General features: G+C 35.2%; 3 protein-coding genes across 5 annotated transcripts; all 3 read right to left on the reverse strand.

Moving 5' to 3' along the window:
* Positions 1 to 680: 680 nt before the first annotated feature.
* On the reverse strand, positions 681 to 2,143 carry LOC111214554 (60S ribosomal protein L10a-3). The gene is made up of 5 exons (XM_048771979.1): positions 2,017 to 2,143; positions 1,521 to 1,743; positions 1,276 to 1,441; positions 984 to 1,189; positions 681 to 889 (listed from the first exon to the last, which is right to left on the reverse strand). Exons 1-5 carry the CDS (start codon positions 2,019 to 2,021, stop codon positions 836 to 838), a joined length of 654 nt encoding a protein of 217 aa, XP_048627936.1. The 5' UTR covers positions 2,022 to 2,143; the 3' UTR covers positions 681 to 835.
* Positions 2,144 to 2,286: 143 nt separating this feature from the next.
* On the reverse strand, positions 2,287 to 8,219 carry LOC106419730. 3 transcript variants are annotated; one of them, XM_013860550.3, is made up of 17 exons: positions 7,980 to 8,219; positions 7,464 to 7,777; positions 7,133 to 7,373; positions 6,683 to 6,948; positions 6,214 to 6,381; positions 5,983 to 6,122; positions 5,382 to 5,901; positions 5,180 to 5,271; positions 4,907 to 4,969; positions 4,737 to 4,825; positions 4,574 to 4,639; positions 3,861 to 4,490; positions 3,688 to 3,753; positions 3,527 to 3,597; positions 3,395 to 3,452; positions 3,044 to 3,299; positions 2,287 to 2,940 (listed from the first exon to the last, which is right to left on the reverse strand). In XM_013860550.3, exons 2-17 carry the CDS (start codon positions 7,739 to 7,741, stop codon positions 2,528 to 2,530), a joined length of 3,417 nt encoding a protein of 1,138 aa, XP_013716004.2. In that variant the 5' UTR covers positions 7,742 to 7,777; positions 7,980 to 8,219; the 3' UTR covers positions 2,287 to 2,527. The 3 variants fall into 3 exon arrangements, with proteins under 3 accessions (XP_013716004.2, XP_048627921.1, XP_013716003.2); XM_048771964.1 differs by having other exon boundaries at positions 2,287 to 2,934; positions 5,382 to 5,904; XM_013860549.3 differs by having other exon boundaries at positions 5,382 to 5,904.
* Positions 8,220 to 9,643: 1,424 nt separating this feature from the next.
* LOC106419732 lies at positions 9,644 to 11,851 on the reverse strand. Its single transcript, XM_013860552.3, has 5 exons — positions 11,668 to 11,851; positions 11,247 to 11,513; positions 10,516 to 10,727; positions 10,172 to 10,439; positions 9,644 to 10,089 (listed from the first exon to the last, which is right to left on the reverse strand). Exons 2-5 carry the CDS (start codon positions 11,496 to 11,498, stop codon positions 9,793 to 9,795), a joined length of 1,029 nt encoding a protein of 342 aa, XP_013716006.2. The 5' UTR covers positions 11,499 to 11,513; positions 11,668 to 11,851; the 3' UTR covers positions 9,644 to 9,792.
* Positions 11,852 to 13,903: the final 2,052 nt, after the last annotated feature.

The raw sequence follows: 13,903 nt of genomic DNA on the forward strand, positions 1-13,903 counted from the left end.
GCTGGCTGTGGTTAATGACAAAATCGACTATCACCGGAGAGGATCTGATGTTTAGAAACTTGATTACGGTTTGGCGAAGGTTTGAGTTTCTAGATCTACAAGAAGTCGGGAGAGAGATAAAACTAGAGTTTGTTTCTTGGAATCTACAAAATAAGAAAGAAAAAAGAGATCGACTCTTTCAACATTCAAGTAAAAAATATCTGAAAATATATTATTTGTTTTATTGTTACTAGTTAGAAAAACTAATTGTTCTGGTTAGAGAATTCATGAAACCCACTTTCACTAAGAGGTGAGGGTTAAGCTAGACATTTCACTAAAAGAAAGTGTCCACTAAGATCAAAGTACCTTAGAGTGTAATTCATAAGATGAATTGTGTCTGTGGAAGTGTCCACTAGACTATGCATTTTTCTTTTTAAAAGAAGAAATTGTAACTGATACTGTCATTTGTTTTCCCAGTGTTTGGTAACACTTGAAGACGTACTTATTCATTTGTTTAGTTGTTTTACGTGAATCTACGACTGAGTTGACTATACAGAGAGCCGAGACAGAAAAATCAAATTATACATTATTTTTGTTGTGATATAAGATCATTTGACGTACTGCACTATATAACGATAATGATAACGAAATCGCAAATCTTGAAAAACTTAAGGCAAAAAACACTAATCATAATAGCAAAATAGAAATAAAATTGTCTTTATAAAGAAAATCTTGAACCTACCAAAAAAGGATTCTGAAATTAATCCAAGAAGTAGAAGGCTCACAACAGAAATGAAAATCAAATCTCTCTCAGCCTTAAAGATGATATCTTAAGCGAAACTTCGAGATAATCTTCTTAGAACACACGGTTTGGTGGACCCATTGTACTCTTCAAGTACAAACACCTCACCTGCAAACAAGAAACAACTCTTTGAGTTAGAGACTAACAAAATGTACAGAGGATGATGGAGGAAGAAGATAAAGAAGAAAGCTTTTTTACTAACGTTTTGCCAGTTTTTCTTCAGAAGCGAAACAAGGAAGTTGACACTCATCTGAACATTCTGAAAGATCTGCTTCTCTTCCATGTCAAGGTTACCAACAGCGACACCCATGCAAAGAACCTTCTTCAGCTGGAACTTCACTGTTGCCTTTGTCTCATTCACTTTGGCTTCCAAAGACTCTTGGTGGCTCACAAGAGTAGGGAACTTTCCTGTTTATTTATTAATTCAAAAGAGTGAATAATATGGTAAATAATATAGAGATGAAAAAGGATAAGGTTTGGTGCTAAAAACATGCCTGCCTTGTTGAGACCAGGACCAAGAAGACGAGGAATCTGTTTAATAACAGATTCAGAAGCAAGGAAAGCATGGAACTTCTTTGCTAGCTTCTTCACAAGCTTCTTGTTCTTGTTCAGCTTCTTAAGCGCTTCCACATCCATAGACTCCAACCCAATCTTCTCAGCCTATGTAAAACCACCAAAACACACTTGCTTAGCTTCTTAACATGTTCCTAAAAGAGTGAAAGCAAAAAGGCTTTTTTACCTCTTCAACGTGCTGGGCATCACCGAGCATGCAGATCTTCATCTTAGGCCTTGGGATGTGAGGCAACTTGACTGAACCGCTGAACCGCTTGTCCTTTTGAGGGTCGTAGTTCTTGAGACCAATCTGGAGTTCGATTGTCTCGGTGAACTTGCGTGGCTTTGTCTCCTTGCAGTGAGTGATCATGGAGGATATCGCCTCTCTCACGGCTTCACTCTGGAGCTTACTGCGTCATTCCCAACAAAAAAATCCAAACTTTCAATAAGCTAAACACTTAATCTACTCATGAGAGTGATGACATTCACACATATGATACAAAAGGACAATACTTTTTTTTGTGTGTAAAGAATCATTTTTTTTTCACCTAAAGCTAATCTATGATTATCCAAAATCAACACTAGTCAATTTGATTACAGATGGGAGCTACTAGCAAACATGATAAGATGATTCTAAACTTGTAACGGAGAAGAAAATGAAATCGAGCTTTGAGCATACAAACCTCATTTTGGCAAACTTCCTCAGATGCTGTAAGGACGGCAGGCAAGAGAAAGGGGTTGAGTGTGACTTATACGATGAACCAAGCAAGAAGAGGAGACGAAACCCTAGCCCATTTGACTTAAGCCAATTAAAAGCCCATTAAGGCCCATATTAATATTATCCACTTGGGAGCTTTCTTATACAAGGGACTGAGAATCAATAATCTTTTGAGCATTTCAACAACTTGGCAGAGTGTTCTTCATTAGATTTTTCATCTCCCAGCAAACAATGCTAAATTACAATTACGCTTAGCTTCTTTTCAACCAAATGTTATTCCAAAGGGTTGGAACTATGAATTACATCAAATGGAAATACATAATTATATTAGATCATAGTTCTTTTAATACTCGCCTTCAAGGCAGACAATCACTATTCAGTACAAATATACAACTTAAAAAATTAATTAATACTTGTGATGGGTACGCATGCATCAGATCAATTCATATCTCTGTGTCTGAGTATGTTCCTCCTCTTTATCCAAACATGAAAGAGAGATCATCCATAGGAACCTCATCAAGCCCTGCTGTATCAATATCCTGAAGACCCTCAAACCAGTTTCCTATGTCTGCCTGCTCATCTATTTCCTCTAGATCATGGAACGCTAGTTTTGAGAAATCTATTGGAGCTTCCTCATCTACTCCTGCTGCAGCACCATCTCCAGCGTTGCCTCCTCTGCCTCTGCTCGCTGGACCTGTTGGGTGAGTTGATCTTGATTGGTTTTCGTTCTTTTCTTTGGGTTTCGGTTTGTTCTTGTTCCTCAAACCCTCTTCTCTCTTACCTCCTCCGCTAAGAACCGCGCTGTCTATACTCGTTGTCACTTTGGATGAAGCGCATCCGATAACGTCGTCTACCAATGCTTCTCTCCTTTTTGTACTAGACACTGCACCTACAAAACCCCTATTAGCTCAGATCATCGACAAAAAGATGTTTGAAAACATCTAATGTTTGTAAAATCGATTCTGGAAGCAACACTTTAGATTATTGCGTACCTGAACCCTTGGCCTCAGCCTGGTGATTAGAAGGTTCATTGAGCGTGTTACTGGCTGTTCCAGAGCCGCCGTTTTCTGATGATTTTGCATCGTTGCTGGGAGATGAAAACAATATGTCTTGAAGTGCAGGATCAGCAAAACAGCTAAGCCCAGTCTCTTCGAACTTGCGACACCTGGCAAGTGTCCTCCTGATGAACGCCGAGGCCGCTTGTCTTGTGACCTTGTGGGCTTTAAAAGCTTTATTTCCACGGGATGCCTGTTTCCATAAGGAAACCTCATATGTTTATCTTATCCCACAACCATTCATCCTAGTTCATTATGATAAAATGTACGCATTCACTAGTTTATTACCATTCTTTTCTTGTGAGCTGTTTCCACAAGCTGGTCCATAGCAAGCTGCTCAATTTTCCTGCATGAAAGTCTGAAATCTTAGCAAAAGTAACAGTGTAACTTGAAAAAAATCAGAAAAAAGCTAATTCTAACCTTTTCTCATCATCTTTCCCCTTCTGTATGGTAACATTTAGCTTCTCCAGCTTTTTCTTCTTGTTTCGGATCTATTATTGGTCAAACATAGAATATTGATAAGTTTTCAACTCGAAGCAGACACAAACGTTACAAGCATAGATTATTTGTTTTGCGTTTACCTGCTGATAAATGCCTTCCTTCAACTCCATAACATCTGTGCTCATAGTTTCTTCAGCCAGATCAGGCTGCGAACAAATAAAATTGAAAATAAGTGAAAATGCTCGAGTAACACGTTTTTTTTTTCCTTTAGCTCAAGTTCTTGATAGATTAACTGACTGGAGAGAAAACCTACCATGGCCTCAGGAAACACACCAATGCTCTGTAGTTCCAGAAGAAGTCGCTCATCCAAAGACATAAGCTGATACTGCGTGTCAGATACTGGGAAGTTGGGAATGTTCACGTCCCTAGCTTGCAACTGACCCAGGCTATTTGAATAGGCCTCACCGCCGAGTGCAGCATCCGAATGTGAAACATAATCGTCCCCGATCCACTGTTCATTGCTATGGACAGATGTAGACATGCTACCATTTCTGAAAGGGTTATACACAACACTCCTCTCATTGGAAAATCTGTCAAATAAACAACTCTTGGGGGTCTGAAAATCCCCGCTTGACTCTACTTCAAATTCCATTCTGTCTCTTTCTCTGAACTCCGTGTCAATATAGGTGCATGAACCAGAGTGAGAATCATCACTAGCATAATGAAGAGACAGATTCTTCCCTCCATTGAATTGTACAACTTCTTCTCCATCATCTTCCTCAATTAAGGCAGAAAGTACCCTCTTATACAACGGAGTACTCTCATTCAACTTTCTCATGTCCAATCTCTCAAATGAAAGATCAGATATACATGACAGCGTTGGACCTGAATAGTCAACAATTCCCTCACCAGGGCGATGTGGTGCTTTCGGCAATTTGATACCCTGAGATAGAATGGGTTTCTTTCATTCATGCTACTTTCAGATAAACAAAAAGGCTAGAAAACTAGTCATTGAGTGCAACTTACCATAACGTTATAGCCATCTAAGATTGCCTCTGACAGAGATTCATCGAGTTCTTCTGCAAAATTCAGCTGTTTTTTTTGACAATCACAAGTTAACGAGTGTTTGAGTAGGCACCCTAGAGAGAACTCACATATATAATATTATGGACGGTATCTTAATTATTACCTGATCTTTTATGTTCTGCATGTCATCTGCAGTGATGGCAGCAAAGATGTGGTCCATCTTTTTCCAAAACTTACCCGAACAAGCAAGATCTACAAAAAAGATATTTCGAGTTAAAAAGAAAACTTATTGCAATAAAACTTGAGAGACAAGACACGTGGAAAGATGAGTACTCGCTGCCTTCCGTGCTGAATTAGCCGCTGCAAAAATATCTTCACGATCATCATCAGATTCACCTGAAAAGCCAGACAACACTACCTTAGAAATTTAATACCTACTTTAGTACAAACGAAAATATCTGAGCACGAGCTAATAATTTACCAAACCTAAAATATTCAGGGTAAAGATATATGTAGCACTTCACAGAAGTTAATTTGATAATATACTACGATAACAGTGAATATTGTAAATGACTGGAACTCGAAGTGCCAAAAGGATATGAATACCTGTAATATCTGGAGTGGAAATCGAATTTGAGGCACGCCGCGTAGAAGGTTTACGATCTTTAACCTTTTTCGCTGGTGGACGCCCATATTTGCTATTCAGAGAGAGAGAGGTAGAACGTTGATCTCTCGTATTTTTAGCTTTATATATACTATAATACGTACTGGGTATAAGGAAAAAAAAAACTGAATTGGCATAAATCACCTTCGATTCTTATCTGAAGCAATCTTGACATTGTGCAGAGGCTTCTCTAGTGTTAGATTCTCTGACTTAACAATCATAGGATGAAAGCCAGGAGTTGTCAATGACGAAACACTTTCACTTTTTCCTTGCTTCCATGCACCACCTCCTTTATGGCTCGTTTGCATTTTATTTTTCTTTAACGGCGACCCTGTTTTAGGAGTTGTGAACAAGTCACCACTCGCAAGAGCACGCTCTCTTGTTTTGTTGTCTCCAGCTCCCGAGTCCTCACTTTCAGAGAAACCATACGGTGATGAAGCATTCTTTGGCTCCCTTTTCATTTTTAAAGAGCTACTATCAACAACTGAGAGTGGCCCAGTGGTTCCAGGAGATGCTCTAGGACTAAACTCAGATGTTGCAAAACCTTGAGGTGAGAACTTGCTTTCAGCATGTTTGATAATAGGCGGAACTACATTGGTTCTTCTGGTTCGAGAATTCTTAGGTCTCTGACCAACCCATTGAGCCATTGCGTGTGCAGATGAACCTGCTGGTAATTGAAGCTTTAGATTATTTCTCATAAACATAACAGATAGTGTATATAGACAACACTTAGATTGCCTCTAACCTTGTAATACTCCAGATGGGGGCTCGACTTTGGATGAAGAATCAACACCCGTAACGGTTGCTGTTCTTGGAGCCCTAGAAACATTTCCTTTCAATATTGCAGTAGAGCTGTTTGTGGGGCCATCTTCCTGTAAGTTTCTCCTGGATAAGCAAAATAATGCATTTATCAGCAAACAGTATGCTGTTAAATAACGCAAGAACTATAACAAAAAAGCTTAAGGTATCTGCTCACTTATTGTTTCCCTTGGCCATAAGCCTCTGCTCAGCAAGTACTGACCGGTCCCTTGCAAGGGAAACAGTCTCCAACTCATTCCTGGGTAATCCACCCATACCTGGACTGTCTGGCTCAAATGAAGACTCAAGCCGGTTAATTCCATTCACCCCGGTGGAAGATTTCAATCTGCAACAAATGTGCCACGTTATGTTTTCTCTAAGAATGAAAGATATGCAAGAGGGATCAATCCGGAAAACTATGTATACAAGTTACAACAGTGTGTTGCAACAAAATTCAACGGTATCCAATATAATAATCTCTGGCAATAACTTACGAACTGACAATATAAACATGTAGAATCTCATAAATCAAGCGGATAGCGGAGTAGGTTCCCCCACTTGTACATCATGAATCATTTCTTTCAAGCCCACTCAAGGTCATTGACTAAAAAGTTCTCAAACGGCTTTCAGTGTTTTTGTCCTGATACCTGAAATTTTGGGTGTCGCAAGAACGCAACTTAGAGTCAACTGTCGGCTTAGGCTGCATGACACGTTGATCAGGATTCATAACTCTGTTGCCTAGAGTTGCAACAGACCGTTTCCTTTTCATTCTTGTCTCCCATCCTTCACCACCAACAGGCAGCCTGCGTATCTTCTCCTCTATTCGCACAGTTTCTCCAGGAACACTTGGAGGTGAATCAGAGCCCCTTTCTATAACCTGCTGCCTTGCAAGAGTAGAAACTCTACCATCCCCCTGAAAGTAGTAACAGACCAAACCATTAAACCACGCTCACACTAATCGAACAATCAAGCAAAATATTCAAGTGCGTGTCTTCTTTAAAGATTCCAAAAGTCGCCTAACACGGAGTGGAAAATAAACAATCTTCTAAACCACTAATAACCATCATATATATTTAAACTGAATTTTAGCTACAAACCCGAACATCTCCAACTGGGGTACGAGCACGCTTGTTCAATCCAAGCATCTTTTTCCTCTCCTCAGATCTTTGAGCCATACTGTCTTGCGCTCTCGGAACCTGGTTTCTCATCTTCTCCAAGTTAGCTGCGTCCATCCTCTCACCAGGGGATATATCATTCCTCCGTCGTTTCTTTGAGCTCAACGTCTCGGCATATTTGTCCAACTTAAATATGGATTCACTAAGCTTCTTTGCTAGATCCCTACAAGATAGTAAATCCCAATAAATAAAAATCATTAAGCAAGAAGTGGTTTGTGAAAAAATAACACAAAAAGAGAAACAAAATACACACCCGGCCTCTCGGGAAGTATCTAGCACACTTTCTTTAAATTGCTTGAGCTCCTCTGTTGCCACAGGAGGAGAAGGCTTAGGATGAGACATTCCAACAGAAGTAACTTCTGATGAGGCCTCCCTAGTAGGGACGCCGAGAACCCTTCTAAGCTCTCCTGAGCGAGTATAGCTTTGATTGCCTAATCTAATCGGTTCCAACGTTAACACTTGAGACAAGTTTGGCGTATCAGAGGACAATCCTACTGCACCCCTGCTCAAATTGTTACCAGAAGCTAGCATCGTGCCCTTCGTCAAACTCTAAAAGCCACTCAAACCCTGCAACCCTCAAGCAATGGATTCAGAAAAAGTAATGTGATTTGATTTGATTTCTTCCCCACGATTAACAACAACAACAAAAGATAGAAACTTTCAATCAATCAAGTAGTAAGCAACACTGAAGCAGTTTGCTTTCTAACTTTTAGTTGGCGAAATCACTTCATAAGACGAGAATCTATGAAAATTTTACGAATAGTCTCACCTCTGCGCCTAATCCCAAGCCATGAATCAAGACGAAATTGCAAAACCCTAGAATCGCGGAGACGAATCAAAATACGGAGGAATTGAGAGGAATCTAAGCGTAATTAGGGACAAGGCGAAGAAGCCTTTTGAATAAAAATTTTCAACGAGAAGCTCTTGTGGTGGATTGGATTGGTTTAGGCAAAAACAAAAAGTAATCAAAAAAATTCCTTTTTTTTTTTTTGAGTCTCTCTGCTTTCTTATTGGACGAGTTTCCTTACGTCCACTATAGATTCCGTGTGCTTTGTGGCAGAATAGATGATGTCATTTACCGTTGACCGGTGTGGCATTTCGGTTCGATTTCTTGTGAAGTTCATTTGTCTGGTATTTTCGAAAACCGAAAAGATTTTATAATTAGATGGATGTTTCAAAAAATTGAGAACTCATCCAAAAACTAATTCGAAATTTTAGGAATTGTAGGTGGGTTTCTCAAAAAAATTAGATGGCCATTTAATATCACAGGAAATGATTTTTGAAAATATATAAGAGACTCAACTTAGATATTTCCATTGGGGTTTAAGATTAAGTTTGTTTATTTCAATAGGGTTTAAGGTTTAAAAGTTTAGTTTTAGGTTGAAATTGTGCTACGTAATGTATTTATTGGTCTTACTTGGTAATATACAGTTAGTTAGAGCACTTCCAACCAGTGGGCGATCTAGAATGAATTTTTATCTAAAAAAAAAATAACAAAAATTAAACCCAAAAAAATTTATGGGGATAGCTGCCCCACCCACTCCCCACTTAATTCTGTCACTGCCTCCAACAACAGTATGAATGAGGAGGAATTTTTAAGCATTTGAGAAAATGAAAAATTAATAAAATTTAAAAAAAAAATCAAAAATTCCTGCATAAAAGTTTTTAAGAAACTGTCTACAAATTCAAAGGAAATATGATATTTTATTAAGAAAAATAAATGATTTACCCTTTTTTAAGAAAATTGAAACATAAATAAATGATTATAATATTATTTTTTTTAGAAATTTTGATGAGTTCCAACTGATGGAAATGCTCAGAGCATAACTAATGGCAGTTTTTAAAGGAATCCTTAAGGGTTTTTTATGATGTGGGCCCTACAAATGGGCTTAGAATCGGTTACTGAAACTATCAAATAAGGATCGACTTTTGTGTGTTTTTTTTGCGATGTTTGCGAGTTCCACCGACATGTGACATTCTGCATTTGGTCCCTTTTTAATTTTTTTTTTAAGACAAAAAGAAAAAAATAACAAATTTACCTAAGAAACCGTGTACACGATTTTACCGTTAATTGGTCTCAGTGACCACATGTTACCTTTGTGAAAAATTTCATTTATTAAATGCCCCGCACAAGAATTTTGACACTTGAACCGCACTTAGCTAAAACAAGTGATATGCACACTTTCTAACTAAGACATCATGTTTAGCCAAAGAGAGGATTTGGTTATAATCTGAAGTCTGAACCATGACATGATGAGTCTTTGAAGGCATCCATCATCCACCCATGTATTTGCTGCCTTTGTCGCTTTGTATGAGATGGGAATTAATAACAATGTAATGCTGCCACAAAGCATTCTATAACTAGTTTGTTACAAATTCATCTTAATAATATCGTCCGATATTAAATCATAGTAAATCGTATACTTCGGTTTAAACTTTATATGACTGTCAAGCCTAGTTCTTACTTTAGTTAAATAAACTGATAACATTAGCACTTTTTTCTTACGCATAATAAAAATATCTTTAGCAAGCAAAACTTAATTAAACGAGACCTTCAACATAGAGCGTTAAGACATTTTTGTTTAATCATCACTAACAAGAAGAGCCTTTATAATGTCTTCGCATTTCTCCTCCTCGGCGTTTAGAAGATGTCCATAGCCAGGGACTTCATGGTACTTAATCCATGGAAGCCTCTTCGATATATATTGATTAATTTCACGAGGAATCATTTTATCTTCCATCCCTTGCCACATGTGGACTGATCCTACACCTTCCTCAAACGGATTTTCCAGTTCAGTTGGGTCGAACTCCCATGTCGTAAATCCAGCTATCATGTCACGGTGAAGGCATTCATGGTCTCCTTGTTGCCTGGCTTTTTTCTAGGGTCGAAACAGATTAAAATTAAAATATAGGGTCAAAATGTAAATATTTCAAAATAAAAACAGGTTTTAGATTTTTTACCATGAGAGGATTAGGATTCTCTTGCTTCTTCTTTATGATGACCAAATCTTTGTTGCTGCGTAAGGCTTTGCCCCCAGAGATTACACTCGAAGAAGTAAACAACTTTTGTGTCAACCACCAATACAAGAGCCAAGGAACATAATGAGCCACTCTAAAGGTCCACTGGTCCGTTTCTGGTAGTAGCTTGAGCGCTTCACTCAACATGTTTTGAGGCACTTTAGTCCACCAGTAGCTCACAAATGGAACCACTAAGACTGCTCCAGCTAATCTATGAAAACCAAAAGAAAATTAAAATATGAGTAGGGAAGTGTAGAAAAGGATACAATAGTTTTTGAATATGTTACCTGTGAGGAATGTATTTGAGGCAGCTATAAACGGAGTATGCACCGAGTGATACCCCTATAACGTAGAACTTTGGTCCGAGATTGAGTTTATCTGCAAGTTCTTGAATGTCGTATGCTTCGCTTTTGATTGTGCGTGAAGGGTGTGGATCACTTTGTCCATATCCTGCTCTATCGAAAAACACAAAATATAGACCTAGCTCCTCAACAAGACCCTGTAACAAAAAATAAAACCTCATTGTTCATTAATGTAGCGATTGATTCAAACGTGAACTTTGCGTTTGAGTTTGCATGTAACATGTGCAAAAAACACATTCTCACAAAACATCGTTGTAGATCAATATGACAAAACGTACATAGTATCATACCATCAATTCATGACCATGTAAAGGTGAAACTAGATGCTAATAAATTAGTTATAAATTATGAAAATTGTGCGTGTTTTTTATTAAGTATATATAATAGATCTATGAAAAAGTCCACTAACTCTAATGAGAAGTGCAGCTCACTGGACTTTTTCTCTAGAATTCATATGGATCGTAAACAATGAACATATATCCACGTGGTCACACGACAAAATATAATTAGGTACCTTGGAACCCAACTTTTGCTTAGCAATCCAGAATTCAGTTGCCACTAAACCACCATCACGTGATTAAAATGGTACTTATTACATGTGTGAGATAAAAGAGAAGAGAGCAGATGGCAGACTTAACTACAAAATCAGAACATACCTTAGAGATAGGAAAATCCATATGTTTGGAGCTGCCAAATCCATGAACGACGATGATCTTGTACTTAGCGTTGTCTCTATCAACGCCAGATTCTCTATAAGCAAGATGTCGTCCATCACTGAGCTTGACTCTCCGAGCAGTAACCGGAGGACCACGAGGAGTACCGCAGATTCGCGATGGTGGAGGCTTCAGTGTTCGGTAAATGTAGCATACAAGGCAGACAAGGATCGCAACGATGATCAAAAGCATCATTATCGTTATTTACACCTGAAACAAAAGGTGGCTAGCTTGAGTTAAGAAAAAATGCACAATCTTAAGATTATGAATCATAATCATATCAAAACATTAGATTATCAAGTTTTAATTAACTCGGTTAGAATCAAAAATAATGAACGAGAAAGTCAAGGAGAAAGAGAAAAACCTTTAAGAAAGATGCTTAGGATTGGTTTCTAGGTGAAACTATAGACCTCATATTTATAGTAGGGGAATCCATACATGGAAATGCTTACAGAGCCGGCTGGCTCCTCTATCATTTTTCTGAAATTACAAGTATTTTTTTGTAAGATTGAAATTACAAGTTTATCACGAAAATAGTAAAAGTAAAGAGGTTAGTGAGAATGAAGAGACACAGTCACCGTCAAATTAGCATCCACTTATTGACGTAGTATTATTGTGTGTTGGGAGTCTTGTGTCGTTACATGCGTAATTGTTGTCTTGTGATGAATATACAATGAATCACATTCTCTCCTTTTTTTGTCGGTACATTCTCTCCTTTTCATATACAGTATTTTATCTCTAGTGAATCGGAATACACTTTACCTAAAGCATATAGTATTATTTAGTCAAAAAATATATAATATTACAAATTTTGTAAAAGCGTGATGAATATATTAGGTGATTTTACGTATCTATGCACGAATATAAACATTGCGAAATAATTTAATTATAATAATTATTAAATATTTGGTTATTTATTAGTTTTAGGTTATTTTATAATTTATATGTATGATAAAACATATAAACAAATTGTATCATTGAAGACAAAAAAAATTGTATCAATTATGTTACCATCTTAATTATATATGTGCTTTAAAAAAATAATATTTATATTTTTTCAAATATTTATTTTGGGTATGTAAAGTTTCTTTTATTCTCTTAAATTGAGAAATGATTTTTTTCTTAAGTACGTTAAATTTAAATTATTATCTTCTTAATTTCCAGTAGTTCAGTTCATCCTCTTATATTTTTTTACATATATTATAAAAAAATTTGTATATCTGATATATTTTGTTTCAGAAAAATAGGAAAAAAAATGTATTAAATCAAAATTGCATTAATTGTTTGAAAATTCATGCACAATTATGAATATACAAAATAACCAAATAATAATATTTTGTTGATTTGATTCTTCATATTTTGATTATTTTGGTTGTTCATATTTTGGTATATTAGGTTCTATCAATTTTTTTTTTGAAAAAATCATAATTTTTTTAATACAATTAGACTAAAATAAGAATAACCTTGTTAGTTAGATTGCTTAGTTTTTTCTTAGATTGATTAATATATTTTCTAAGAATGTGTATAATTTAATATATGTTGTTTTTGATAAAATTAAAAGATTCAGTGTTGAGAAATTCAAAATATAGTATCACCAAAAAATCATAAGTTTTCTCCTCATTAATGTGGTTATATTCAGTTTGTATCAATCAATATTAATAAGTTTAATTTTCAATATCACATTGTTTAAATTATTTATTCATTTTCAAATTAGTAACTATATATATTTTAAAAATATGATATTTTATGATCAATTTTGTTATTAAAATTATAATCATTTAGTCAAAATAATATTCATCATAAAAATATTATTTATCTTGTTTATTAGCCTCACATTTTTTAAATATGTATTTTCTTTTAAAATAGTCACAAAATATAATATCTATTTTTTGAAAAATGATATATTTTTCAAAAAATGATATTAAATAATAAGTTTATGTTGTTAAATATTTTTGATCTTTGGATCAAAAACATATTTATAATAATAATAATTTTGAATAAGGATATCTAAATTATTCTATTTTATCAGTTTATTTTGTAAATTATATTTAAAAATTATAGACACATCGTTTTTGTTTATTTTTTTAACATATATAAAGAATAAAAAATCGTCTATATATAGAATCTATATGATTTATATTTTATAAATATTTACCTTTTTATTATTTATGTGTTTAGGAAATTTAACTTAAAAACCTAATTATTTTTTTATTGAAAAGAAAATAACCATTAAATATATTAAAGCTAATTGATTCAATGTAACAATATTATTATCTTTTAGAAGAATATTTCTAAAAGAATTTATGTTTTCAATTTTTGTGAAGATACATTATATATATATATATATATATTAAAAGTTTATCTATTTTCCTTTTTATTTATGTTCTTTTGAAAAAAAAAAACTTTTTAGAAAAAATTTCTATATAAAAAATTTATATGTGTATTTTATAAACATTTCCTTTTTTATTTATGTGCTTTTGAAAATAAAGGATAATTTAATTAAAAGTTAACTAAAATCATATTATGAAAAAGAAAATACATTATTAATAGCAATCATATATAATATTTTTGTTCACTAAGAGTATCTATGTAACTAACCA

The sequence above is a fragment of the Brassica napus genome, chromosome A3 (genome assembly GCF_020379485.1).
Source record: "Brassica napus cultivar Da-Ae chromosome A3, Da-Ae, whole genome shotgun sequence".
NCBI classification, from domain to species: Eukaryota; Viridiplantae; Streptophyta; class Magnoliopsida; order Brassicales; family Brassicaceae; genus Brassica; species Brassica napus.

Coding starts and splice junctions, on each gene's coding strand:
- LOC106419730 (XM_013860549.3), bottom strand. CDS start 7,741: ATGCTAGCTTCTGGTAACAATTTGAGCAGGGGTGCAGTAGGATTGTCC. Junction 7,374..7,463: donor GATACTTCCCGAGAGGCCGG/GTGTGTATTTTG, acceptor ACTATCTTGTAG/GGATCTAGCAAAGAAGCTTA. Junction 5,272..5,381: donor GCTTCAGATAAGAATCGAAG/GTGATTTATGCC, acceptor CTCTCTGAATAG/CAAATATGGGCGTCCACCAG.
- LOC106419732 (XM_013860552.3), bottom strand. CDS start 11,498: ATGATGCTTTTGATCATCGTTGCGATCCTTGTCTGCCTTGTATGCTAC. Junction 10,728..11,246: donor TGGATTTTCCTATCTCTAAG/GTATGTTCTGAT, acceptor TTTTTGTTACAG/GGTCTTGTTGAGGAGCTAGG. Junction 10,090..10,171: donor AGAATCCTAATCCTCTCATG/GTAAAAAATCTA, acceptor TTTCGACCCTAG/AAAAAAGCCAGGCAACAAGG.
- LOC111214554 (XM_048771979.1), bottom strand. Junction 1,190..1,275: donor TCCTGGTCTCAACAAGGCAG/GCATGTTTTTAG, acceptor ATAAATAAACAG/GAAAGTTCCCTACTCTTGTG. Junction 890..983: donor TGAAGAAAAACTGGCAAAAC/GTTAGTAAAAAA, acceptor TCTTGTTTGCAG/GTGAGGTGTTTGTACTTGAA.